Genomic DNA, 27,198 nt, shown 5'->3' with positions numbered 1-27,198 from the left:
TTAACATTGCCAGTGTTTATATAATCCACACCGGATTATATAGGCTAAACACCGGGTGACACTGGAAGTGTTTAACACTGGATGTTTTGCTGTGTTGAAAATAAAACAAATGAAATAAAATAAAAACATTTGACTCAGTACGCATGCATGACGTGATTTGCAGCTAGTCAAACTTTTCGTAGGTAGCCTATGTCATTGCATTTTATTTTAAAGTGGGACGGTTCCTTTGTGCCAAGGGCTGCCCCCGACTAACGATTTTTCCTGTCAGCTAGTAGTCGTTCATTTACGCCATTAATCGTTTAATTGCACGTTTATATTACTTAATATTTAATTAATATAATAGCCAAACCATCCTTTAATAGTATAGCTAGGCAAGCTCGCGCATAAAGCTTGCTGCAAAAGTAATGATTATGAATGTGTTGGGGGAAAAGAACACATTTTAATTATTTATTAATAAATTAGTGCTTTCTGAATCAGTGTCGGCTGCAAAGATGAAGTTGCTGAAGCTGACTCCACATCTCCGCAGAGACGCGCCTTTATAGAGAAATGCACCTCGGATTATATAAGCAGAGAGTAGGCCTATTTGTTTTTTTATTTGAATTTGTTCATTTAAAAGTAGACATTTCAAGCTTTCTATAGATTTATTTCTTATGTCTGTGAGGCAAGTAGCCGGTTCATTGTTATGAAAACAAACAGGATATGCTTTCTGCCGTCTCGGTCTCGAAAGCACATATATTTGTTTTCTCTATTTTACAAAAGCATAGTGTTTTGGTGATATTGTGAGTGTATACAAATAAATAACATTTAGAGTGATTTATTACTCGTATCTGTATGACTAAAAATGACGGAGTATTTTAAGATTCCACAGGGGAAAAAATGCAGGAGAGATTGCGCGTGCGCCTCCATGTCACGCAGTAAGCGCTTCAATACTTTAGCTTCCACACTCCTCCGCATAAACACTTACTTACTTTTTGGACCATATAGAGATGCGTTTATTAACTTGTACAAACTCCTCTCTATATGTAAGAGATTATATGAGAGATCTTTGTCCTGTCTCCGACATTTGAAGACATACAGTATCTGGGAAGCAACTGCGGGGACGCCCAAAACAGCAAAGTCAAATAATCATTTTATAAAATGTTACAAATCGAGTGGGTGAATTTTCCTCATATTTATTTTATTATTCATATAAAAAAATAAGTAATTGCCCAGCTCCCCCTGTCAATCATCTAGCACCTCAGCACCTGCGTTCAAAATTCTCTGGCGCTGCTAGTTGGCTAACGATGCTTTTGGGAAACGCACCCCTGGTTAGATGGTTTGCTGTAATTAATATGTTCTTCTACACATATAACAATTTGTGTGACTATGTGTAAAAGCTCTGACACAGTTTCAAGCACTTTCTTTTTTTTCAACAAATTCTAACTGAGCAAATTCATAACATTTAACACTGAATAAGAAATCAAAGCCAAAGAAGCTTATTTTGCTGCTATTCATCTGTTGTGTTCTCCAAAACATCTTGTGCAGAGTTGAAATGGCTTTCACAATCTTTGTACTCTGCTGACAGGAAGTGGCACAACTGAACTTCACACAAAGTACAGAAGAAATTTAACAGATGTGCTGAGCGATGAATGATTAATGCTTAGTACCTTTAAATGAGGTATTGCAAGGTGACGAATCGAATATACTATCAAAAATTAAACTAATAATATATTAACATACAAAACATTGGTTTAAGGCAATAATATTTACTATAATTTTTTATGTCATGAGATTTCATAGTGGTAATTTTTGTGGTAATAATTCCAAAAATAATCACAAAAACAAACAAATGAACATTCAAGAAAATGTACAGACCAAAATCGGATGAATTTACATTGACTTCATACACATGATCAGTGAAGCACTACAAGTCAATGGAATTTTTATAGACTCCATGCAGATTAGTCACATTTTGGAGAAAAGAAAAAAAAAAAACTTCTGTGACTATTTCTCTCCTAAATGACAATCATTAATACAAAAAGCAACTGGAAGAAAATGAGAACAGTCCAGAATGTGGGACGACTACCTGTGGAAGAAGAGCAGTGTTAATGATGGTACAAACAGAAACACACAATGTTTTCAAAGCTCAATCGCTGTCTACAGATACAGAAGAGTGACTCTGTGGTTTTACTCTCAGTCATTTCAATGGCAGCAGCGCTGGAGCTGCTGAAGAAACACCGACCCGACATCCAGAAAGAGTTTTTGTCATAAATCAGCACAAAGGACTCAAGTAAGTCATCAGAGATTTCACAAATGTGCACTCAAAGTCCTTCCTCATTTTCAAAGAGAGCAAAACGACTAAGCTAAATAAAAAGAAATTCAATGCAAAATGTCTTAATGAACATTCGTTTCTCTCCATCATTGGTCCGTTGTGATTCACAGTGCTGATGGACACACTGTCTGGAGTCTCTGTGGAGGAAGATTCACACACTCTGATATCTGCAGTCATGAATGTGCATACATTAGATATTTCTAAAAAATGAAAGTGAAAAATATAGTAGAGAAACTCACTGTACATAGTCACTGGGAGATATGATGAACACTGTTCCTTAAGGTTTAGGTAACAGAATGGCTGTATGTCCCATTCTCTCAAGTCTGACACTCTCCATGTGGTCAGACTGTCTCTGCTCTGGGGCACTGCTCCCTCACTGGCTTCCCATCCCATCCCAACATGCGTGACAGAAGTGCTACAGTTAACTGACACAGAACCGCCGTACTCCACAACAACTCTCTGTGGGTTGAGCTGAAGAGGACATTCAGCAGCATGTATCCCTGTTAAACACATTGAGAAGGATGTGATTTAAAACTGATGAAGATTCAGCACAGAATAGCAGCACTAAAGAATTAGATTACAGGCACATCTATTGCCATAATCATGATATGCAAAAAAAAAAGCAGTCGCACTTTATATTAGTTCACAAGTTCACGCTTACAAATAATCAGAACCATGGTTTTCTGTATCAGGGCATAATAAAAAATCATCTGTTCCTTGGCAGGTCTTAAAATATGTAAAATAAAACCTCAGATGAACAACAACACATGACAAATCACACCATGTCATTATTTGGCATTAGCAAAATAATGCAAAACTAAATAATTAGCAATAATAAAGCCAAAATAGAAAAGCCATGGGTGACAAACTTAGGACACCCTTACTGTTAACAGAGGACTTAAAAGGGGTAAGTAATGGTCAGGCACTGCTAATCAAATGTCTTTGATTAACTGATCACTAGCAAGTGTGATCACCTGTATAAAAGCTGAAGTTCTGGAAGTTTGAGCGTCTGGAGACTTGTGGTGTGTGTTAACACAATGCCAAGGAGGAAAAACATCAGCAATGATCTTAGAGAAGCAATTGTTGCTGCCATCAATCTGGGAACAGTTACAAGGCCATTTCAAAACAATTTAAAGTCCATCATTTACAGTAAGAAAGATTATTCACAAGTGGAAAACATTCAAAACAAATCTTCCCATGAGTGGACATTCCAGCAAATTCACCCCAAGATCAGAGCTTGCAATGCTCAGAGAAATTGCAGACAGCCCAAGAGCTACACTTCAAACTCTACAGACCTCAGTTAAAATGTTAAATGATGAAGTTCAAGACAGTACAATTAGAAAAACACGAGTCAAGTACGGCATGTTTGGAAGGGTTTCCAGGAGAAAGCTTCTTCTCTCTAAAAAAACAACAACAACAACACGGCAGCAGGGCTTAGGTTTGTTGCTTCTAAACAAACCATAAGACTTCTGGAACAAAGTCCTTTGGACAGATGAGACCAAACTGGAGATTTGGCCATAATGCACAGCGCCAAGTTTGGTGAAAACCAAAAACAGTATATCAGCACAAACACCTCATAGCAAAAGTCAAGCATGTAGGTATAGGGCTGATGAATTTGGGCTTGCTTTGTAGCCATGGGCCCTGGGCACCTCACGGTCATTAAGTCGACCATGAACTCCTCTGTATACCAAAGTATTCTAGAGTCAAATGTGAAGCCACACGTCCGACAGCTAAAGCTTGGCCAAAACTGGGTCATGCAACAAGACAGTGATCCCAGGATCACCAGCAAATCTACAGTAGAATGACTGAAAAAGAAAGGAATCAAGGTGTTGCAATGACCCAGTGAAGTCCAGACCTCAACCCGACTGAAAAGCTGTGGCGAGAGCTGTGCACAGACAAAAGTCCACAAACCTCAATAAACTGGATCAACATTGTAAAGAAGAACGGGCCAAAATTCCTCCAGAACGATGTAAGAGACTGAAAAAAATCATACATAAAATGATTACTTCAAGTTATTGCTGCTAAAAGTTGATCTACAGGCAATTGAATCATAGTGTGTCCTGACTTTGTCATCCATGGCTTTTCCATTTTGGCTTTATTTTTGCTAAATAAATAATGATACAGTGTGATGATATGTCATGTGTTGCTGTTCATCTGAGGTTTTATTTTTCAAATTTTAAGACCTGCCAAGCACTAGATGATTTTTTATTATGTCCTGATATGGAAAATCATGGAATTCAATAGGGTGTCCTAACTTTTTCACATGACTGTATAGGCCTCCAATCGTACTGGGGTGCGTTTCCCAAAAGCTTCCGTCGTAACTAACATAGTTCAACGATTTGGTGTTTCCCGAAACCATCGTTCAAACGAACATTCGCAAACAGCATCACAAACTCGTGTGATTGGAACGACAGCTCTCGAGCTTAAAGAATAGTTTCTTGTTTTTGTCATGTGAACTTAATAAATCGTCATCTTGAGCAAAATAAGCAAACTGACATTAAGTACAATGTATATCTTTTATTTTGAATATATACAAATGTCATTTACATATTTTAGTTTGTCAAGAGATTTGCGGCGTTTTTGAAGAGTGTGTGTACGTGCTCTAGTACGTAAGAACGAGCCTATGATTTAATCTGGAAATAAAGCAAAATAACTGAGAAAAATGAGAATTAGTCCTCAGATGCCATGTCTGTAATTTGTAACAAAAAAACAGCATTAATTCGATATCAAACAGATTAATTTAAAGAAGTTATTACTCCACCACCTGAACGATGCATCATGGTAGTGAAGCAGCGAGTTATGTCGTTGTACGGGAAACGCACCCCTGATTGAATAGATCATTTGAACAAGATCCTCCCGAACTTTGTTAATAAAACATCATGTGTCCTTAACTACTATGTACTTACATAAAAAAAAATAAAATAAATTATAATCGTTAAGTACAATGTACTTATGTTAATATTGCATTGCTTCTGTTGAGGTGGGATAGGGGTAAGGTTCGGACAGGTTTGGTGGTGTGGGTAAGTTTTAAGAGTGGGTTACGGGTTAAGGGAAGGGTCAACAGTGTAATTATAGATGTCATTACAGAAATTAATTACAGATGTAATTACATGCAGGTATTTTATATATAAGTACTATGTAAAACATGTATGTACACAAATAAGAGCGTTGTATAAAATTATTAATTTAAATATTAGTGCATAGTAGTTTAGGGCACTTAATATAAAGCGAGACCAAAACAGCTTTACTAACACAGTAGCAAGACAAGATTTGAACAGGGTTAGTCCAAACTCCAACATGTCAACTGAACAGAAATGACACAGAAACACTCCACACTCTGGTCTTAAGACCGAAACAATGTTATAATAAATAAATTTATAATCATTTAGCCAACAATAAAGTAAAAGCTAAATTTTAAAACATATTTAGTCTCATTCCAGTGTAAGGAACCCCGCATCGGCCCAAAAACGGAATCCGACGGCCTGGGCGAAGGTTAACGCGTGTATGCCTTTTCAGCGCATCTGTGAATTTCACTTAATTTCACTCGTTTAATCTGACTCCAATTTTAAATGATTATTACTCTTAGGTTTTGTTCCCAATTGGAAATTAATCATTTGTTATGTATTAATTTAGATTTTTGATTATTCTGGGTATCTCATATTTTCAATTATTTGTTCATTACGGACCCATATCACTTAGAAAAGTCACTTCAGCTGGTGAGTGCCTTTCACAATCACAAATTCGCCAGTTCTGATCTTAGTCAGAGGGTGCAGAGTTTACTAATGCATTTGAGTCGAACCGCCACATGCTTGTTCATACAAAAACACAGTTTTCTTAGTCACGATACTGCAACTTGCTAAGCCAGTTGACAGATAAAAATCAAAAAGTCCCATGATGTCCTAACATGCTCCTTTCATGGGCCTTTAGTTTGAATCTATCCTGACGCAGATTTGCGGAAATATGGACTCCAATAATCTACTGGTCATAATGATTTCAGAAGAATCCAGGGTAAATCAAATATAACATTTTATTTGTCAAGTAAAAATGTATCATGTCAATTTCATAGTTGGACAATTAGAAGCCAATTCAGAAATAATAAATGCATAACATCAATTGAAATGCACATGCACACAGTGGTGGATTAGTGTTTGAAGACACTTGTCCATCACTGTGTGGGGGTCTCTGGCTACAGAAAATCCCCCATGACTGCTTTGCACTTTACCTTATATACAGACCAGAACAAAAGGGTTGTAAATATTTATTACACCAACACCTGTGGGTTTTTCAACACCCAAAAGGAGAACAGAATTAGGAGGGCTATTGCATCCTGTATATGTGTGAGGGCAAGGCGTTGTCCTATGCTATTTCTTTGAGATCTTCTCTCCAGATGAGTTTTATTGCTTTATTGCAGGGTGCTTGATCTCAGTTTTTGTCCTAGCGGGAAAATCAAGTCTTACACCAGATACTGCATCAGGAGAATAAAAGTGAAAATACAAACCTGCGAAACTCACAAGCTGTGAAACTGCCGAGAGATAAACAAGTCCAAAGAAATGTTGAAGCATATTGTATGTGTTCAGAGAAAAACAACTGATCAGAAAATGCTGTAAATAAGACACAACTTTATCTCTGTAACTCTGTGGTCTGTGACTGAATAGCTGTAGCTCGAGCAACGCAATGAGACAAAAAGAACTAACCCCACCCAGAAAATATTTTGAGAGAAAATTTCACAGGGTTGACCTTAAGAAGAGTACATGTTAACAGGATGACAGTCAGACTCATAATGAAACAAAATTAAATCTATAAATAATTTGAATCCTTAAACAGATACACAGTTGTAGTTGAGACTAATGTTGATTGACAGAGTTCTTCTGGTTCATAATCATTTCATGGTCTCACAGAAATTTAACACCATACAAAAACAACAAAAAATAAATCAGATTTTTTTCTTTTTTTTCTTTTGAGAAACATTTTCCAAGGGGTCCTTGGTCTGAAAAAGGTTCTTTTATTGCACACAGCGCCCACCTGTGGTAATTTCAGGACAGAGCAGAGAGAAAGGGCGGGGTTAATCTCATTGCTATGGATGATGTCGACACACTTACTAACTCTGCCCACAGTGATTGGCTGATGGGGGAGGGCTCTCTGTCAGTGATTTAATCAGAAATATTGTAGAACGAGGAATCATGTTGCCATATTCAAATAAAGATTTTAAAATAAAAATGTTGTCATAATCAAATTTTAAAATGTTGTCACTAATTAAACAAGTATATGTTCAGCTAATTGTCAGCCTCTTACATAAACGATGTTTTATAAACAAGCACGTTCAAATGGTCTATCTGATCAGCTGGAGAGGAGGCATATATATACAGTTGACTCACCTACTTACCTCAACAGTTTTCTGCATCCCTTCGACACCCCGTTCCTCACTCTTGGCTGGTTCCTATTCCCAGCCGGGGATACAGGGGAGTACTCTGGGTTTGAGCTAAATTTCAAGCTCGGAGCCTGAAATACGCTTATTTTACTCTTTTACTCTATTTGATCATTTGTAATTGTGAACTCATGAAAACAACTGCCACATGTAATCAGACATTATATTTTTATTTATTTATTTTCATTTTTGGTGTTTTTGCCTTTTTATTATGATATGACAGTGAGTAGACAGGAAGCGAAGTGGAAGAGAGAAAGGGGGGACGGGATCAGGAAAGGTCCACGAGCCGGAACTGGAACTCGGGTCACCTGATCATCCCACAAGGCTATATCAGCGCCAACGATAGGACATTATTTTCAACTTGACTGCAGTTGGTTTGTTTATACAAACCATGTATATTCAATTTGTATATTTGTATATTCAATGCATTTTGCCTGTACATAAATGAACATTTTATGTCATCATAGATGACATAACATAAAATCTATAAATAAAAGTATTTACTGCATTTATGAAGAAAAGTTTCAGCACTCAAGGCTCTATCGTCTATTGCCTCAATGGTGTACAGTGTCTTTGGGTGGATTGCTGAGGCTGATTGCCAGCAACAACCATTTCAGGATTGTTTGTGATTTGGTCTTAGTGACTTAGGAGTCCTCTTGACTACCCCTAACTTTTCACACACTTAGGAGCTAGTTTTAGTGATAAAGTGCTTTGTGAAATACTCTTAGAGCAAAAATTAGGTTCTAAATTAGGACTGACACACCCATTATTTTTAAGAGTTTCTCCTAAATTGGCAAGTTAGGAGCTACTTTTAGCCTTAAGACGTTTTGTGAATACGGCCCCTGACTGACATCAAGTTCAATTCAATTCTTTTCACATTTATTTGTATAGCGGTTTTCACAATACATATTGTTTCAAAGCAGCTTTACAGAAAATGCATGTCAACATTACAATGAGTAATCTGGGGCCGTAAGCCGCACAGAGTAAAATTTTAGTCAAAAAAAAGTGTGTCAAAATTTTAAGAATGGCGTAATTTTACTCTTATTCCTAGACTTAAGAATAAGTATGATTCATAAAGGTTCCTAAGTGTCAAGACTAGGTCTTAGCTCTTAAATTATTTAGGAAATAGAGAGGTCTCCTAACCTAGTTAGGAGTAACAAGATGGCAGCAGAGAAGAAGAAATGCATGCTTTCCAATGAAGATATGATGTATCGGAGTTATATGATGACATGGAGATGATAAAACGATATAAACTTGATTGACAGCTCTTTTAGTAACTGACCTAATAGGAAATGTAATAACTTTAAATAAATGTAATACATTTAATAAATATTACTTAAACAATAATTAATATGTTTAATGCATTTTAATACATTTAATGACTGTGAATAAACTTTTTATAACTTTAAACGTAACAACTTCTCTCCCACACTACAAATCAATGCTCTGGCTGTAGAAATAAAACAGTAATTACTTTTTTTGTAAAAATGCAGCAGTGCACCGGTGATGACTTGGACCCATCAGTCCACAGTTAGTAGGCTCTTGAATAGTACTATTGCTAAACTTGCCACACCAAACATAGTGGCCAAAATTGATGTGCAAAGGTTTTTTTTTTTTTTTTTTTTAATGACCCTACAATTTTGCTTAAACCATCAAAATATGAGGAAAATATTTTTATTTTTATGTTTATTTATTTAAATGTTTTAAAATATGAGGGAAGAATAAAACACTAAACTAAGCAAAGGTATTTATCTGACAAAATTTTGGGCAAAAAAAAAAAGAAAAAAAAAAGGAAAACAACAGCTACAGGTTTCAGAAAAACAAAGCTCAGAAAAAAGCACACATTGACTACAACATAATCAGTTTTTAATATTTCATTGGTCCTCTTGTTTTTGCATGTGTTCATAATTTATTTGTATGACAGCCTGGCCAAATAATTGAAAGTATTTTAAAATAATTTGAAATTTCATTTCACTATCACAAATGAAACAATTGACTCCAAGCACATACGCGATATGCTTACATCTTTTAACACATTTTAAAAAATATTTGAATTAAGGTTGAAGATTTCAGTTTTCCTGTGGCTGGACATCACATTTGGCCACTACTCTATGGCAGTTCATTGACTTTCCAACTGACCATCAAACCATGCGGCAAAAGCAATTTTATGTTGATAGTGGGCTTTACTGGAGATGTTGAAGCCATTGATGGAACTCATGTTCACATCATTGCTCCAATTGTAAATGAGGAGACATATCAGTAGAAAAAGATCCCACACCATCAATACTGATTTGTGATAATTTTGCACAGTGCAAAGCTATTTTTAAAAATAAATTTAAATATCAAAACGTTTCAGTGTTTTTTTTAAATGATTTGTTTTAATAATAACATTAAATTATTGGTGTTGGGCTGCAGTGACTTCACCCTTGCAGGCTTGCTATTGGCTGATTCAGAGTTGAGTTGACATCATTGTAGTCCTTAGTTCACAACACTTAAGTCAGGACTTAAGAATCAGTCTTACACTTTACTAAAAGTTGCTTTTAGCTTCTTTATAAAAGTCTCCTACTCTTAGAAAAGTCACTTAAGTCAAAACTTAAGACTATTCTTAAGAGCATTTCTGAGAAGTTTTATACATACGGGCCCTGGTAAGAACTCTAGCAGCTGCATTTTGGACTAATTGTAGCTTGTTTATAGAAGATGCAGGACAACCAGCTAGTAATGCATTACAGTAATCTAGTCTAGAGGTCATGAATACATGAACTAACTTTTCTGCATCAGAAACAGATAACATGTTCCATAGCTTAGTGATGTTTCTGAGGTGGAAGAAGAAATGAAAAAGTTGCTGTCTTATATAACACCCATGTCTCTAACTGTAGAGGATGAAGTAACGGTACATACTCTAGATGAAAATTGTAGTCTAAGAGATTCTGTGTAAAGGGTTTTGGTCCAATAAGTAATACCTCAGTCTTATCTGAATTTATTAGAAGAAAATTACTGGTCATTCAATATTTTATATCTTTAACACACTCTGTCAATTTGGATAATTTAGAGAATTCATCAGGTCGTGATGAAATACACTATATTGCCAAAAGTATTGGGACACCCCAATTCAGGTGTGTTGAATTCAGGTGTTCCAATCACTTCCATGGCCACAGGTGTATAAAATCAAGCACCTAGGCATGCAGACTGCTTCTACAAACATTTGTGAAAGAATAGGTCGCTCTCAGGAGCTCAGTGAATTCAAGCGTGGTACCGTGATAGGTTGCCACCTGTGCAATAAGTCCATTCCTGAAATTTCCTCACTACTAAATATTCCACGCTCAACTGTTAGTGGTATCATAACAAAGTGGAAGCAATTGGGAACAACAGCAACTCAGCCACGAAGTGGTAAGCCACGTAAAATCACAGAGTGGGGTCAGTGCATGCTGAGGCGCACAGTGCGCAGAAGTCGCCAACTTTCTGCAGCGTCAATAGCTACAGACCTCCAAACTTCGTGTGGCCTTCAGATTAGCTCAAGAACAGTGCGTAGAGAGCTTCATGGAATGGGTTTCCATGGCCGAGCAGCTGCATCCAAGCCTTACATCACCAAGTGCAATGCAAAGCGTCAGATGCAGCGGTGTAGAGCACGCCGCCACTGGACTCTAGAGCAGTGGAGACGTGTTCTCTGGAGTGATGAATCACGCTTCTCTGTCTGGCAATCTGATGGACGAGTCTTGGTTTGGTGATTGCCAGGAGAACAATACTTTCCTGACTGCATTGTGCCAAGTGTAAAGTTTGGTGGAGGGGGGATTATGGTGTGGGGTTGTTTTTCAGGGGTTTGGCTTGGACCCTTAGTTCCAGTGAAAGGAACACTTAATGATTCAGCATACCAAGACATTTTGGACAAGTTCATGCTCCCAACTTTGTGGGAACAGTTTGGGGATGGCCCTTCCTGTTCCAACATGACTGCGCACCAGTGCACAAAGCAAGGTCCATAAAGACATGGATGAGTGAGTTTGGTGTGGAGGAACTTGACTGGCCTGCACAGAGTCCTGACCTCAACCTGATAGAACACCTTTGGGATGAATGAGAGTGGAGACTGTGAGCCAGGCCTTCTTGCCAACATCGCTGCCTGACCTCACAAATGCGCTCCTATGGATTAAGAATGGGATGTCATTAAATTCATGTGCACGTAAAGGCAGGCATCCCAAAACTTTAGGCAATATAGTGTACTGAGTATCACCGGCATAGCAGTGGAAACTAATTCCATGTTTTCGTATAATATTACCAAGTGGCAGCATATATATTGAAAATAGCAGAGGGCCTAACACAGATCCTTGTGGCACTCCATAATTTACTGACATTATCTTAAATTTTTCCCCGTTTGAATATACAAAATGGTAATGGTCTGATAGGTACGATCTAAACCACCTTAATGCCTGTCCCTGAATGCCAACGTAATATTGTAGTCGATCTAAGAGTATTTTATGATATATAGTGTCGAACGCAGCACTGAGATAAAGTAACACTAGTATTGAGATACAGCTTTGGTCAGAGGCTAGAAGTAAGTCATTTGTAATTTTAACAAGCGCAGTCAAGGTCAAGGTCAAGGTATCTTTATTAGTACCTGAAGGTAAATTTGTTGCTCAGACAGGAGATTCAGCAATCCATCCTTAAGACAATCCATAAGACATCACAACATAAAATAACTATAAAATATAAACAAAAAAACAAAAAAACGTGACAATGTGCACTCTACACACACCTTCGACGCCCACCTAAAATACATAAAGTAACCATGCATAGCAAAGAGTGTCATCTCCTGCTTTTTTCATTTAATAATTCTATAGCTGCAGGTACAAAAGTATTCCTATATCATCTAGTTCTCCACCTAGGGCCCACAAACCTACATCCAGAGGGGAGGAGCTGGAACTTAGCATGTAAAGGGTGGGAACAATCTCTAATTATAAAACTCGCCTTACGCTGTAAATAGTTGGAGTAAAGACCTGATGAGTTAAGTTGTGGTTCACCTATAATCTTACTTGCCCACCTAACAATTTGATTCAAAGAATTTTTGTTCTTCAAAGACAAATTACCAAACCACGCCACAAGGGAGAACAACAAGACTGATTCAATAAAAGCCCGATAGAAAAGGGTCATCATAAATTTGTCAATGTGAAATCTGGACAGCTTTCTGAGGCAAAACAGACGCTGATGTCCCATTTTACATACCATCTCATCACAGTTTCTGTGCTATGGTGAGGCCTGAATCCTGACTGAAATTTTTCATAGATATCATTTTTTTTTTTATCATTTCAGAAGCACAATTAAGCCGACACAAATTTTTCTAATATTTTAGACATAAATGGAAGATTTGAAATGGGTCTGTAATTTGCTAATACATTTGGATCTAACTGTGGTTTCTTAATGAGAGGCTTAATAACTGCCAGCTTGAATGGTCTTGGGACATGACCTAGAGATAAAGATGAGTTAATAATATTGAGAAGAGGCTCTTCTACAGGAGGTAACAACTCTTTCAGTAGTTTAGTGGGTATTGGATCTAATAAACATGTTGTTGGTTTAGATGCAATGATAAGTTTATTTAGCTCTTCCTGTCCTATAGTTGTAAAGCACTGCAACTGTTCTTGAGGGGCGATAATCGGGCTGAATCATAAAACGCTGTCAAAGGTTGTACATTTACAATTGCATTTTTGATGCTTTTGATTTTCTCAGTGAATGGAATATTTTGTTCTGGTGATGTCTGTTTATTTGTTAATCTAGCCACTGTACTAAACAAGAACCTTGGATTGTTTTGGTTACTTTCGATGAGTTTGCGGAGATGCCTTTTTATAACGGGAAGTGCTGTCTTTCCACGTGATTCTAAAGACCTCTAAACAAGTTTGTCTCCATTTGCGCTCTAGATTACACGTTTCTGTCTTGATAGTGTGAGTACTGTTGTACCTTGGTGTAGTATTTCTCTCTAACCTTTTTTAATCTGATGGGTGCAACACTTTCTAATGTACTAGAGAAAATGGTGCCCATACTGCTAGTAATTTCCTCAGGTTCACTTGTGTGTTTTGTTACACTGAGCAGCTGAGACAGATCAGGCAGGTTATTTGTATGACTAAAGTGATGAGTGGGTCTAGTGACGTTTTGCTTGACCCCAGAGAGTTTAGTAAATCTGTCAAACACAGCCCCTAATGCATTATTTGTATTGTCTAAAATCTCCAACAACAATTAGCGCTTTGTCGACGTTGACCAATAGGTCTGAGAGAAAATCTGCAAACTCTTTTAGGAAGTCAACATAGGGCCCTGGATTTCTATAGACGGTTGCCAAAGCAAGAGATAGTAGGGACTTTTTTCTTGTATCTGAGAGTGTAACATTTAGCACAAGTACTTCAAATGAGGGGGTGAGCCAAGATGGCGGTAGGTGCAGGCGATCTTTTTTAAGTGGAGTTAAATTTTTCGTTTTTTACCCTTCTAACATTATTTTTTATTATGAACTGACAACAAAAAATATATTATATGAACTTTGTGTCGAATTGTTGAACTCTATTAACTTTTACGCCATGTCTTATATTTCAAGAAGTGTTTTGACTGAACAGTACAGAATTGGCCTTTACTAGCCATGGCGGGGAAAGGAGAAAAGCATGCACAGAGTGAAGTACATTCCTACACACAGGTTACTAATGCTGAGAAGAATAAGAGAGATGGAGCCCCGAAAGTAAGAAAAAGAAGGAGTTTTCCTTGATTGATTTGTATAACTTAATTAACGAGAGATTGGACAGAATTGAATCAAAAGTGTCTGAAAATGCCTGCGCTCGTCGAAGATCTGCGGGAGAAAGTGGACTGCTTACGAAGTGGGCGGCTTTCACATTGAAATGGACATTATTTTTCAAACAGAAACACAAGGCTTATGAACAAAATTGCGAAATTAGAAGAGAGCGTTATCGAATGAGGTGGAAATTTACGGTCTGAGAAAGATATTCTCTGGAGAGCAGCAAAAAACAGAGAGTACTTCAAGACTAAAAAGTTGCAATTCAAGGAAGATTTGACGCCCGCTGACAGAGCAGCGAGACAGCGACTGCAGCCAGAGGTGGAGCGCACAAGAAAAGCTGGAAAGATGGCGTACTTTGTTGGAGCGAAGGCGTATGTGGGGATCCAGATTCGTATGTGGGATCCAGATTCGACCAAAAGATGACAGAATGGAGATCTGATGAATTTACTGTTTTAGTGACCAAAGCACCAGAAGAGTGGAAAATGAATGAAAACAGATTTCTCCCTTGAAGCTCGACAGTTGACATGACATTTTAATGAAATCTCTGTGTTCAGGTGAAAAAAAACAAATAAACATTTGCTTTGACTGTTATATAGTCTGGTATGTGTTGAGCAGTTAAAACAGGTCCATAGACAGTTATTTTATTTTTCATTTCTATTAATTTTTTTCTCTCTCCTTTGATTTCTTGCTCCTCCACCTACATATATAAAATATATTGTTTTATTTTTAGATAAGTTCATGTTCAATAACACAGAAGGGTTGACCGGGAATTGTTGTTCTACTTAGTAAACCAATTTATAGCAGTTCTTCAAGTTATCTTTAATCCTGTCTATTTCATTGGTTTCTCTTAATGTTAGGGGCATCCGCGATATAAATAAAAGAAATGCTGGGTTTTTGTTTTTGAAAGATAAAAGGGCTGATTTTTATTTATTCATCAAGGGCTGATTACAATTTTGGAAAAGTCAGTCAGGACATTTGGTTCTGTCATGGTACCAATAGATCAGCAGGGGTCGCAATTCTCAAAGGAAATTTCAGGGGGGAAATTCTTCATAATGAGAGTAATAATGGAAGGTGGCTAATACTCTTATTAGAAGACTCTCATAAGCATTATATTATTACTAACATTTATGATACTATTGCAAATCTACAAAGTTGCTTTTACAGAATTAGAAGAACAAATTGCAGACCTATCAACCAAATACATGGATGCAAAATTTATACTTGGGGTGATTTTAATGTATAAGTCCCAGATAATAACTTAGATAGATGGCCTCCCAAAGGAGTAAAAGATGATGTTAGTAACAAGATTATCTGTGGGTTATGCAATAATTTAGGACTTGTTGATATCTGGCGAAAAATTAACCCCCCAAAACTCATGTATACATGGCAAAATAGTGATTAGTCTTTGTCTCTCGTATAGATCTATGGTTAATATCAGAGGCGTTGACTTCCTTAATAGACAACGTTACTAATGATCCTGCAGTTTTTATGGACCATAAATCTATTCACATGTTCATCACCACTAATGACAGTGGAAAGAACATGAGCAGAAGTGGATACTGGATTTTAAACAATTCTTTATTATTAAACAATGATTTTAAGCGGGACGTCTTAAGAATAATTGAAAAATACTATAAACAGAGTTTAATTACTAACCAATATGGGCTGCATTGGGATATTATGAAATATAAAGTGAGGAGTTTAGCCATTAAAATGAGTAAATTTTGATGATTGCCAAAAAAATAAACAGGCCAAAATGCAAGCCATCATCCAAGAGTTTGATGCCTTGTGTGATAAAACCGATTTAACAGAAGCTCAAAATCTCATAAAATTACAAGAGGATTTAAATAAACTTTATGAGAAGTCAAAAGGTGCTTTCATACACTCCAAAAGGAAGTGGCTTGAACATGGTGAAAAAAACACGAGATATTTTTATTCTTTGGAAAAAAGAAATGGTGAAAGATTATCAATTAATAAATTACAGATAAATAACACTGTCACAGATGATTTACCTACAATTTCAAAACATATAACAGAATTTTATCAAACTTTGTATTCTAGCTCTGAAATTCAGTACCCCTTAATGGAGTCCTTTTTTAAAAATTGTATAATTGTATTTTTGTTGACAATGAATTTGGCAGCATTTATGAGAAAAGGCTTAGTATTACAGAAATTATTGACAATATTAAGAAGCTCAAGGACAGCAAATCTCCTGGCAGCGATGGGCTTACGAATGAATTTTTTTAAAACTTTCAGAGATGCCCTTTCTCCATTTATTTTAGCTATGTTTAATGAATCTATAAAGAATGGAATTTTACCTCCATCTCTTAGGCAGGGTGTAATTACTTTAATACGGAAGCCAAATAAGGATACTCTATCTCTAGACGGGTGGAGACCTATGTTTACTTGTTGCTTTATTGCTGTTTTGAGTATGAATAGCAAATGTTCACGTGCTAGCAGTTCACAAAGGAAAAAGACTAACAAAGGCTCAGATTTCAAAGGATGTGACAGGAAATAAAGTTCTTGATTCAGTAAGACCAAAGATGTTAAATCCACAAGCGTTCCAATGAGTCAAATATTAATGGATACAGCTAGAGTTACAAGCTGCGATCCATCACAATCAGCTGGTGCTTCCTGTAACATCACAACTCCATCAACATTAATGCAGCCTAAAAGAGTATTGAGCACTCAAGAATGCAGTACTTACCAACAACAGGACTCCCTTCTTTTGCTCAACATTCCAGAGGCAATATGAGCATAAAGCATAAAGTAAATGCTTTTATTCTGCAAGTGTGTTGGAATTTTTTAATTAACTATAACTAACATTTTTTTTCCCCTTGCAGGAATAGCATTTATATGGTTTTGAAACCTAAATGTCCTCAAACCTTGGGCCTAAGTCGTGTGTGTCTGAATCATGTCCAAAAATAAGAAAAGTGGCAATGAAACTTAGTAGCTAGACAACTATCTAAATATATGAGCCCCATGATATAGAGTAACCAACGAACTAATAAATACATGATTTGGGCAGATCTTGCTTTACCTAGTAACATGAAGGTTTGACAAATGAAGAACCAATCATATTGTAGAATGATTTGCCATGCTCCTATCTTATATAAACTGTTATATTCTTTTTGCTGGTGGGATTCTCTGTGATTGATACGAGGTCCTCCGGCCATGATTAAAGACAACAACTGGAGTCTCTGGTTATTGTGCAGTGCTGCAACTTAGACACTTGAAATCTATTTCCCAGGTTTAGTGTCGTAGGGGACGAGACGTCGTTCGACTCAGAGTGAGACTCTTAGGCGGAGTTCTGATTGCGGTCAGGTAACTATAACTCTTAGGCATCATATGCGGTCAGAGCAGTTACACTTAGGCATCAACCTTTGCGGGCAGAGTGGGATTCACCTGAGGATAATTCTTGTAGGTGTCAGTGACACCAAGTTAATCTAGGTCAGGTGTGTAGGGGAAATCTACCACACAAGGTACAACAAATCTCAACAATCACTTTATCACCTACTTCTCAGAGTGGAAAAGACTAGAAGCATCAGTTGCTTGGATGATCAAGTTGAGAGAACTGCTGAATAGGCTATGTTTCAAAAGGGAAGAACTGCTGGCACTGAAAACGGTTGCAAAGCTATTATATCCCCACCATGGTTTTATCATTGAAAATCTCTTTGAAGCTGACATGACTATTAGATCAAGTAATGGAACTTTTCCAGATGATAAAGGTGTAGTACATACAGTAAAGATAAAAACTAAAAGTAGTGCTTTAGAAAGACCTGTTAAAAAGCTTTGTCTTTTATTCAAGGTAAATGATTAAGGTAAAAGTGGTTTGTGATTTCATGTGTAACGATATCAAGACATTTCTGACTAAATGTCTGTATATGTTGCTTTAATTGTTATGGCTTCTTTATGTATATTTTTGTGTAATTGTTATTTCCTCCTGCCATAAGCAATTAAGGGGCTGGTGTGTAGAAGCGATTTTGATGCAATTATATTTTTGTCCATCGGGACAATGGTATATTAGGAGCACATGAGTAATTAGACAACAGGTGTGTTTGGTGCCAGGAAAGCATACAGTTTTTGACTGTGCTTGACCATCGAGCTGCGCGTTTGAACATGCTGGACCATGCTTTCGACTGTGTCAGATTATTGTGTTGGACTGAGCTTAATGCTTAACTGTGCAAGAAACAGTATGGATTATGGACATTGTGTTTGCTCTATCTTCAAGGTATGAACTTCACATTGGTATCATGTCATGAACTTTAAAGAATGAGAGCTTACAGGAAGCTGGTTGGAAGCAATGTTTATTGATTGGAGCACAATAAAAGGACACTGTTTGCATTTTACCATCTGTGTGGATGGATTAAATTTACACATGCGTCAATTACTTGCTCACTTCTACCACCAACACCAGCGGCTTAATGGAAGGCCGTAATAAAACCTGTGTTCTGTTTTCTGACTAACATTATGAGTATCTCTCTATATAGTTGCAACACCGCCAAAACAAGTAGCCAGGTGGAGTTAGACTCATTATGACCGAAATAATCATTTGGTTTAAGCCAGGTTTCAGTAAGGCAAATTACATCAAAACTATTATCTGTGATCATTTCATTTACAGTCAAGTGTAAGTGTTCGTTCACAACACTTCTTACAACATCCAGGTTGAGAGATCAGATTGTGGCCTGGGATCCTGTGAAAATGCATGTACAGTAACTGCGTTGAGGCTCTGAATACTGTATATGCCTAAAACCTCACATGCCATACTGACCCGTGTTTGGTGGCAGATGTGAAAGAATTAACACTTTGGGGTGTTTGCAAAGTTCACAATAATCCATTTTCCAGAAGAACCAAGAAGGATACTTTCAAAATTAGTTGGAGGTGCTAATCTGAGTTTCCGGACATCATCAATATACTTTGCACAGCAGCACAAACGTTTTTGGATCAGTTTAGGGTTTTGTTGATGCACCCATTTGTAAGTTCTGCTACTGATTTATTTAGTTTTTATGTTGTTATGGTGTCATCTAGTGTTGTCAAAAGTAGCTACTTTGTACTTGGTACTTCGGTACCAAGTCAGTACTGAAATTTTGAAAATGTGACGATAACCGCATTTCTGTAGTACCGAGAATCCGGGTATGTTCGGTACCCACTGATAGGGCTGTGCCAGTATTTACTTGAAAATGACACGAGTGGAGCACAAAGCTTTGTTTACAAAAGAAATAATAGGTTAGCAGTTGAATGTGACATCGCAGCCATGGAAACATTTTGGTTCATGCCGAATGAGAGAGGAGTCCATAAATTTAAGCTTTGTATTCTGTTTTGCGAATCACGATCTGGTCACCCAATTAGCAGAGAATTTAACAATATTCCATTAGTTATTCCACTGAACATGGAATATCTGTTTCTTTTCCCAAATCTTCCCTCACGAAAGGGGATAATAACGTTTCTTCCTTTCGTTCACTTTTAGGCCTATTATAGGCTATTCGCATTCTTTACTGAGGTAAAGTAGAAAAAACACCGTAGGACAGAAACCTTTTTTCTTGCACGTCAGTTTCTATTTAACACAGTTTGTGCTTGTTATTAGACTTTTTTTTAAATAATATTTAACTTTCGTATTATTTAGGTTACATTTACCGATGTTTATTTCATAGGTTTACAGGCTGTAGTGTGTCGTTTCATTGAAGGAATAGCTAAAATAAACACGCACGTCTGTTACAAAATGGATGTTTGAGCATTTTTTTTTTTTTTTTTTTTTATATTTCAAAATTTATTTCATTGAGGTATATATATACACACACAAACATACACACACAAACATACACACACGCTCCAAATATTTATATGTATGATTACCATATTTAATGTTTTTAAAATAGGCTAGTTAAATAAAATGGTAAAATAGTTCCAACAGATTTTGCTGTGGTACCGAAATTGGTACCAAAAACCGTAAAATTTTTATGGTATTGGTACCGACTACTGCAATTTTTGCAAAACACTAGTGTCATCTATGAATTCATTGATGCTTTTGCTCTTGTACAGTAAACATTGAAAACAGCTTCAGGCTGGAAAATAAGTCATTAATATCAAATGGTATAAGTTAAATAATTGAAATGATTATGAATCATCCACCAAATGAACCATTCATCATTTAACATTTAAATTGTTAAAGGATGAAGGCTGATGTGCTTGCCTGTTCAATCATTTTCTCTGTTTGTGTAATTTAGATGAAAATGTGCCATTTTTATTGTTTGAGTCACTTTCCAAAAGTTACAAAAAGTTGCCAAATACATTAAAAATAGTTAAATTGTTGCTAGGCGCTTTTTGAAAAGCGTTGCTAGAGTAGTCTAAAAAAAGATACTAAATCTAGCAACAAAACTGCCAAGTTGGCAACACTCAGCACGTACAAGAAGCAGACTCGAAGCTGCACGCTCACACGAAGACAACACAAGACAAAACATCAGGGGAAGGGACACATCACACTCTGGTTAGATGGTTTGCTGTAATTAACATGTTCTTCTACACATACAGTTGCAAGAAAAAGTATGTGAACCACTTGCAGAATCTGTGAAAATGTGCGAAATTTTAACAAAATAAGAGAGATCCTACAAAATGCATGTTATTTTTTATTTAGTACTGTCCTGAGTAAGATATTTTACATAAAAGATGTTTACATATAATCCATAAGACAAAAAAAATAGCTGTATTTATTAAAATGACCCAGTTCAAAAGTTTGTGAACCATTGATTCTTAATACTGTGTGTGGTTACCTGGATGATCTACTACTGTTTTTTTTGTTTTGTGATGGTTGTTCATGAGTCCCTTGTTTGTTCTGAACAGTTAAACTGAGCTCTGTTCTTCAGAAAAAATCTGCTAATACCATAACATTAAATCTGATTGGTTTTCATTGGTGACGTCATATATAAATATGCGGCCTGTGAGACTTGCACTGATCGGGTTGGTGCGGCCCACTGGGAAAAAAGGTTGAGAACCACTGTTATAAACAATAAAAATGTAAAAAAAAAAAAAAAAAAAAAACATTTTGCCACTTACTCCAGCTTTGTTCTTCTCTTAAAATCATGTCATGTACATCAGTGGTTTTTAGTTGTTTTTTTTTCTCTTTTCTTTGGGATCCAGATTTTACACTCAACATCAACACTAATACAATTGTTTATCGTATAAAAGTAAATATTGATTTTTTTTTTTTTTTTTCCAGGCAGGCAGGAAAACAGTTTAACCTAAAATCTTGATATTACTGTTTTTAAAAAAGTATTATATTAAATACTATGCGTCACATGTATTTGTGACGGATAAATGGTATCAATAATTAAACAAATAATATATTCACATACAAAACATTATTTTAAAGCAATAATATTTGCAATAATTTTTTGTCATTCATAGTGGTAATTTTCTTTCCAATAATTCCAAAAATAATCTCAAAAATCCAAATGAACGTTCAAGAATTTACATTGACTTCATACACATGATCAGTGAAGCGCTACAAGTTAACAGAATTTTTATAGACTCCATGCAGATTAGTCGCATTTTGGAGAGAAAAAAAAAAAACTTTTGTGACTATTTCTCTCCTAAATGACAATCATTAATGCAAAAAGCAACTAGAAGAAAATGAGATCAGTCCAGAATGTGGGACGACTACCTGTGGAAGAAGAGCAGTGTTAATGATGGTACAAACAGAAACACACAATGTTTTCAAAGCTCAATCCCTGTCTACAGATACAGAAGAGTGACTCTGTGGTTTTACTCTCAGTCATTTCAATGGCAGCAGCGCTGGAGCTGCTGAAGAAACACCGACCCGACATCCAGAAAGAGTTTTTGTCATAAATCAGCACAAAGGACTCAAGTAAGTCATCAGAGATTCACAAATGTGCGCTCAAAGTCCTTCCTCTTTTTCAAAGAGAGCAAAACGACTAAGCTTCATAAAATCATATTCAAATATAAAGGAAAATTAATTACTGTAAATTACACACATTTTATTGAACCGACAGAGGATATGCAGTTCATTTTTTCATCTTTAACTCACCTGTAAATCTGACAATAAACACTTTGCTGTCTCTTCCCTGAGAGTTTGTGGCAATACATGTGTATTTTCCTGGACTGAGTTTGGAGGACGGGAGCACTGAGGAGGTGATCTTCTCTTTCAGATGTTCAGAGTCCCATGTGTATGTAGGAGCCGGGTTTGCCTTCACTGTACAGTTTAGTGTGACCTCATTGCTTATACTGACGGTCTCTGTTGAACTGGAGTGTTGTGGTTTATCTGAGGAGGACAGAGATACATATTTTCACAACTGAAACATTTTTCTCTATATTAATTCAATTCATAATATGTAGTATTTCATCAAATTATCTCTTTTAATTTGCAAAACTCTGTATGATGTAATATGACAGTTGCACATCCTTCATGCTAGAAGGCCTTTCAGAAAATAAAATAAACTTACAGTAAACTTCAACACTGAGAGGATCTGATGTGATTTTAGGAGGAGGTCGAGGTCCTTCTTCTCCCAGTTCCAGCTCTGCTTCACACCTGTACTGAACTCCATCATCAGCTCTATTTGGACGGATCAGGAGTGTGTTTGTTTCATTCACTGGAGTCTTGGTGGTGTCAGTGAAGTTGGTTTGATCCACCAGAGTCTGTCCTTTGTACCAGTTGACAGTGAGATACTGAACAGGAGCCACATTGAGAACGTCACACTGAAGCTCATACTGGTTTCCCTCCATCATTGGTCCGTTGTGATTCACAGTGCTGATGGACACACTGTCTGGAGTCTCTGTGGAGGAAGATTCACACACTCTGATATCTGCAGTCATGAATATACATACATTAGATATTTCTGAGAATGAAAAGATAAAAATATCAATAACAGAGAAACTCACTGTAAATAGTTATTGGGAGCTCTAATTGACACTGATCCTTATGGTTTATGTAGCAGAATGGCTCTATGTCCCATTCTCTCAGATTTGACACGCTCCATGTGATCAGATTGTCTCTGCTCATGGGCATTGCTCCCTCACTGGCTTCCCATCCCATCCCTTGATGCGTGACAGAAGTGCTACAGTTAACTGACACAGAACCGCCGTACTCCACAACAACTCTCTGTGGGTTGAGCTGAAGAGGACATTCAGCAGCATGTGTCCCTGTTAAACACATTGAGAAGGATGTGATTCAGCACAGAATAGCAGCACTAAAGTTTTGGATTACAGGCACATCTATTGTCATACTCATGATATGCAACAAAAAAGCAGTCACACTTTATATTAGTTCACGAGTTCACACTTTCAAATAATCAGATAAAGTAAAAGAGTTTGTGTATTTGGCGTGTTGTCCGGGGGAGGACTCTGAGCTCGGAATATGGCCAGAGTACTCCCCCTTATAGGAGCCTTATAGGATAGGAGCTGAGAGTGAGGAGTCGGGGTGGAGTAGGGATGCAGAAAAGTTGAGGAATGATGGGGAGTCGGCCTCCAGTTGTACTGACTGGGTAGATCATTTGAACTTTGTTTGGGTAGATTTATTTGAACCTCCCAAACTTTGTTAATAAAATATCATGTGTCTTTAACTACTATGTACTTTCATTAAAAACTAATAATTATAATTGTTAGATACAATGTATTTATCATGTTGATATCGCAAAACACTCTTGCTGCTGTTGAGGTGGGATACGGGTAAGGTTTGGGACAGGTTTGGTGGTGTGGGTAAGTTTAAGAGTGGGTTATGGGTTAAGGGAAGGGTCAACAGTGTAATTATAGATGTCATTACAGAAATTAATTACAGATGTAATTACATGCAGGTATTTTATATATAAGTATTATGTAAAACATGTATGTACACAAATAAGAGCACTGTATAAAATTATTAATTTAGAATTAATAGTTTAGTATTAATAATTTAGTATTAGTATTAATATTAGTGCATAGTAGTTTAGGGCACTTAATATAAAGTGAGACCAAAACAGCTTTACTAACACAGTAGCAAGACAAGATTTGAACAGGGTTAGTCCAAACTCCAACATGTCAACTGAACAGAAATGAATTTAACACTCCAAACTCTGGTCTTAAGACCAAAATAAAGATATAATAGAAATAAAGTTATAATAAATAAAGTTATAATCATTTAGCCTACAAAAAGTAAAAGCTAAAGTTTAAAACATATTTAGTCTCATTCCAGATACTGCATCAGAAGAATAAAAGTGAAAATACAAACCTGCGAAACTCACAAGCTGTGAAACTGCCGAGAGATAAACAAGTCCAAAGAAATGTTGAAGCATATTGTATGTGCTCAGAGAAAAACAACTGATCAGAAAATGCTGTAAACAAGACACAACTTTATCTCTGTAACTCTGTGGTCTGTGACTGAATAGCTGTAGCTCGAGCAACGCAATACTGAGACAAAAAGAACTAACCCCACCCAGAAAATATTTTGAGAGGAAACAGAGTTGACCTTAAGAACATTACATGTTAATGGATGACAAAAATCAGACTCATAATGAAACAAAATTAAATCTATAAATAATTTGAATCCTTAAACAGATACACAAGAACATCTGTAGTTGAGACTAATGTTGATTGACAGAGTTCTTCTTCTGGTTCGTAATAATTTTATGCTCTCACAGAAATTTAACACCATACAAAAACAAAACAAAACAAAAAAATAAATAAATAAATCAGATTTTTTTTTTTTTTGAAAAACAATTTCCAAGGGGTTCTTGGTCTGAAAAAGGTTATTTTATTGCACACAGCGCCCACCTGTGGTAATTTCAGGATAGAGCAGAGAGGAAGGGTGGGGTTGACCAGAGCCGTTAAATATGAGTGTCCTACACAGACCACATATTCTGCATATATGGAACAGTGTTAGTGGAATCGGTTTAATAAAAGCTTTACATTAAGCTTTTTCTGAAATGAAAACATGAAATTGCTGCTGCCAGCAACAACAACAAATCCAACATACATGGCCTTTGGTTACTGTGGAAGCTTTTTACTTTTTTTCTCAGAATTGTGAGATATAAATTAGGAATTGAGAGGGAAAAAAGTCAGAATTGTGAGATAAAAAGTTACCTTTTTTATTTTTCTAATCATGGCAGAAATTAAGCTTTCAAAATAGGGGGGAAAAACATAGAGATTCACAATCCAGCACACCCTCTTCCTCCTCTTCCTTGTCCTGATCCAACTACTCCTCTCTTCCTCGCGGTGCATTTATATAATTGAAATGGCATTTATAGAATTAAAATGGGTCCAGGTCACAGGCTGGAGGATGGAGGAGCGAAGAAATGAGGATGCATTCATTGGAGTATTGAGAAGCTCCCAGGGAAGCATATATGAGGGAGAAGGACTTCCAGAAGCCGTGGCAAATATTACTCTCAAAATAAAGCTCTCAGATATAAGTATTTTTGGAAAATGACACGAGAGTTTTAGTTGTATAAAATGCCATCATTTCGCAATAGTTTTTTATCGACATTTAGAAAATCTGTAATGGAAAACTGGCTAGTTAGTGTTTTAAAACAAAACATTTAAACTTGGCCCCTCCTCACGGATGGGACGCCACCAGAAGTTCAAGGCCTCTCTTATGATATGATATATCAGTTGCACATGCAGCACAATTGACTAAAGAAACTGTGGTAAGATGAGTGATGAGCTATTTTGCAAATATTGTGTTTATCAAACATAAATATTTGCCTGCACAAAATACAATAGCCATTATTTTTGTATGAGTCTATACCCCCCCATGCATCCCTGTGCACTTACAATGAAAAATGTAAAAAAAAAAAAAAAAAAAATTGTAAAATTGTATAGTTACCTTGTACGGACACTTTTACAGGTCTGATGGTGCTGCCAACAGAATTGTTTGCAATGCAGTACAGATCCTCTGGTGTTGAATCTGTTACAGTAAAAGATTCACTATAAACTGCATTATTTGTGCTGATATTCCAGCTGATTGTTGGTTTTGGGTTTCCTTCGGCTTCACAGACCAGCACCATTTCATAGCCACGAAACACAGACACACTGGAGGGCAGTTTGGTCTCATTGATGGTCGGTTCATCTACAGGAAGAAGCAAAAACACAGAATAAGATCTTTTGCATCTGCATATATACGGCATCATACATTTCTTACGTTAATCTTAATTTTGATTTCATAGTTTTCAAAAAAAACTTTTCAAATTTAGAAATTTGACAGGAAAAAGTTACATGTTGCACCTGATCCCTATCACCACATAACCTGACACACTGTGTCACATGGTAAGCGCTACAACCACTAAAAGTCTGGTTGATTTAGACAACAGATGCTCTTAAAAGATTAATAATAGAAGCTGACGAATCTTACTTACAATATACAGTAATGCTGAGAGGATCTGATGTGACTTTAGGAGGAGGTCGAGGTCCTTCTGCTCCCAGTTCCAGCTCTGCTTCACACCTGTACTGAACTCCATCATCAGCTCTGTCTGGACGGATCATGAGTGTGACTGTTTTATCCACTGGAGTCTTGGTGGTGTCAGTGAAGTTGGTTTGATCCACCAGAGTCTGTCCTTTGTACCATTTGACAGTGAGATACTGAACAGGAGCCACATTGTGAACGTCACACTGAAGCTCATACTGGTTTCCCTCCATCATTGGTCCGTTGTGATTCACAGTGCTGATGGACACACTGTCTGGAGTCTCTGTGGAGGAAGATTCACACACTCTGATATCTGCAGTCAT

The 27,198-nt window shown here is 36.7% G+C and overlaps 2 protein-coding genes across 2 annotated transcripts in view; both read right to left on the bottom strand.

The window, feature by feature from the left end:
* LOC127509204 (hemicentin-1-like) overlaps positions 1 to 27,198 on the bottom strand; it is a 125,726-nt gene that overhangs the window by 65,786 nt on the left and 32,742 nt on the right. Inside the window, exons 4-5 of the mRNA XM_051887755.1 lie at positions 26,829 to 26,914; positions 26,300 to 26,542 (exon numbers count right to left, since the gene is read on the bottom strand). Coding sequence (XP_051743715.1) covers positions 26,300 to 26,542; positions 26,829 to 26,914 — 329 coding nt within the window. The remainder of the gene's footprint in view (positions 1 to 26,299; positions 26,543 to 26,828; positions 26,915 to 27,198) is intronic.
* LOC127509205 (intercellular adhesion molecule 5-like) lies at positions 1,980 to 24,966 on the bottom strand. The gene is made up of 5 exons (XM_051887758.1): positions 24,710 to 24,966; positions 23,386 to 23,646; positions 22,950 to 23,279; positions 22,535 to 22,768; positions 1,980 to 2,065 (listed from the first exon to the last, which is right to left on the bottom strand). Exons 1-5 carry the CDS (start codon positions 24,771 to 24,773, stop codon positions 1,995 to 1,997), a joined length of 960 nt encoding a protein of 319 aa, XP_051743718.1. The 5' UTR covers positions 24,774 to 24,966; the 3' UTR covers positions 1,980 to 1,994.

This window comes from Ctenopharyngodon idella, chromosome 3 (assembly GCF_019924925.1).
Source record: "Ctenopharyngodon idella isolate HZGC_01 chromosome 3, HZGC01, whole genome shotgun sequence".
Lineage (NCBI taxonomy): Eukaryota > Metazoa > Chordata > Actinopteri > Cypriniformes > Xenocyprididae > Ctenopharyngodon > Ctenopharyngodon idella.
This window is presented reverse-complemented; position numbering and strand designations above follow the sequence as displayed.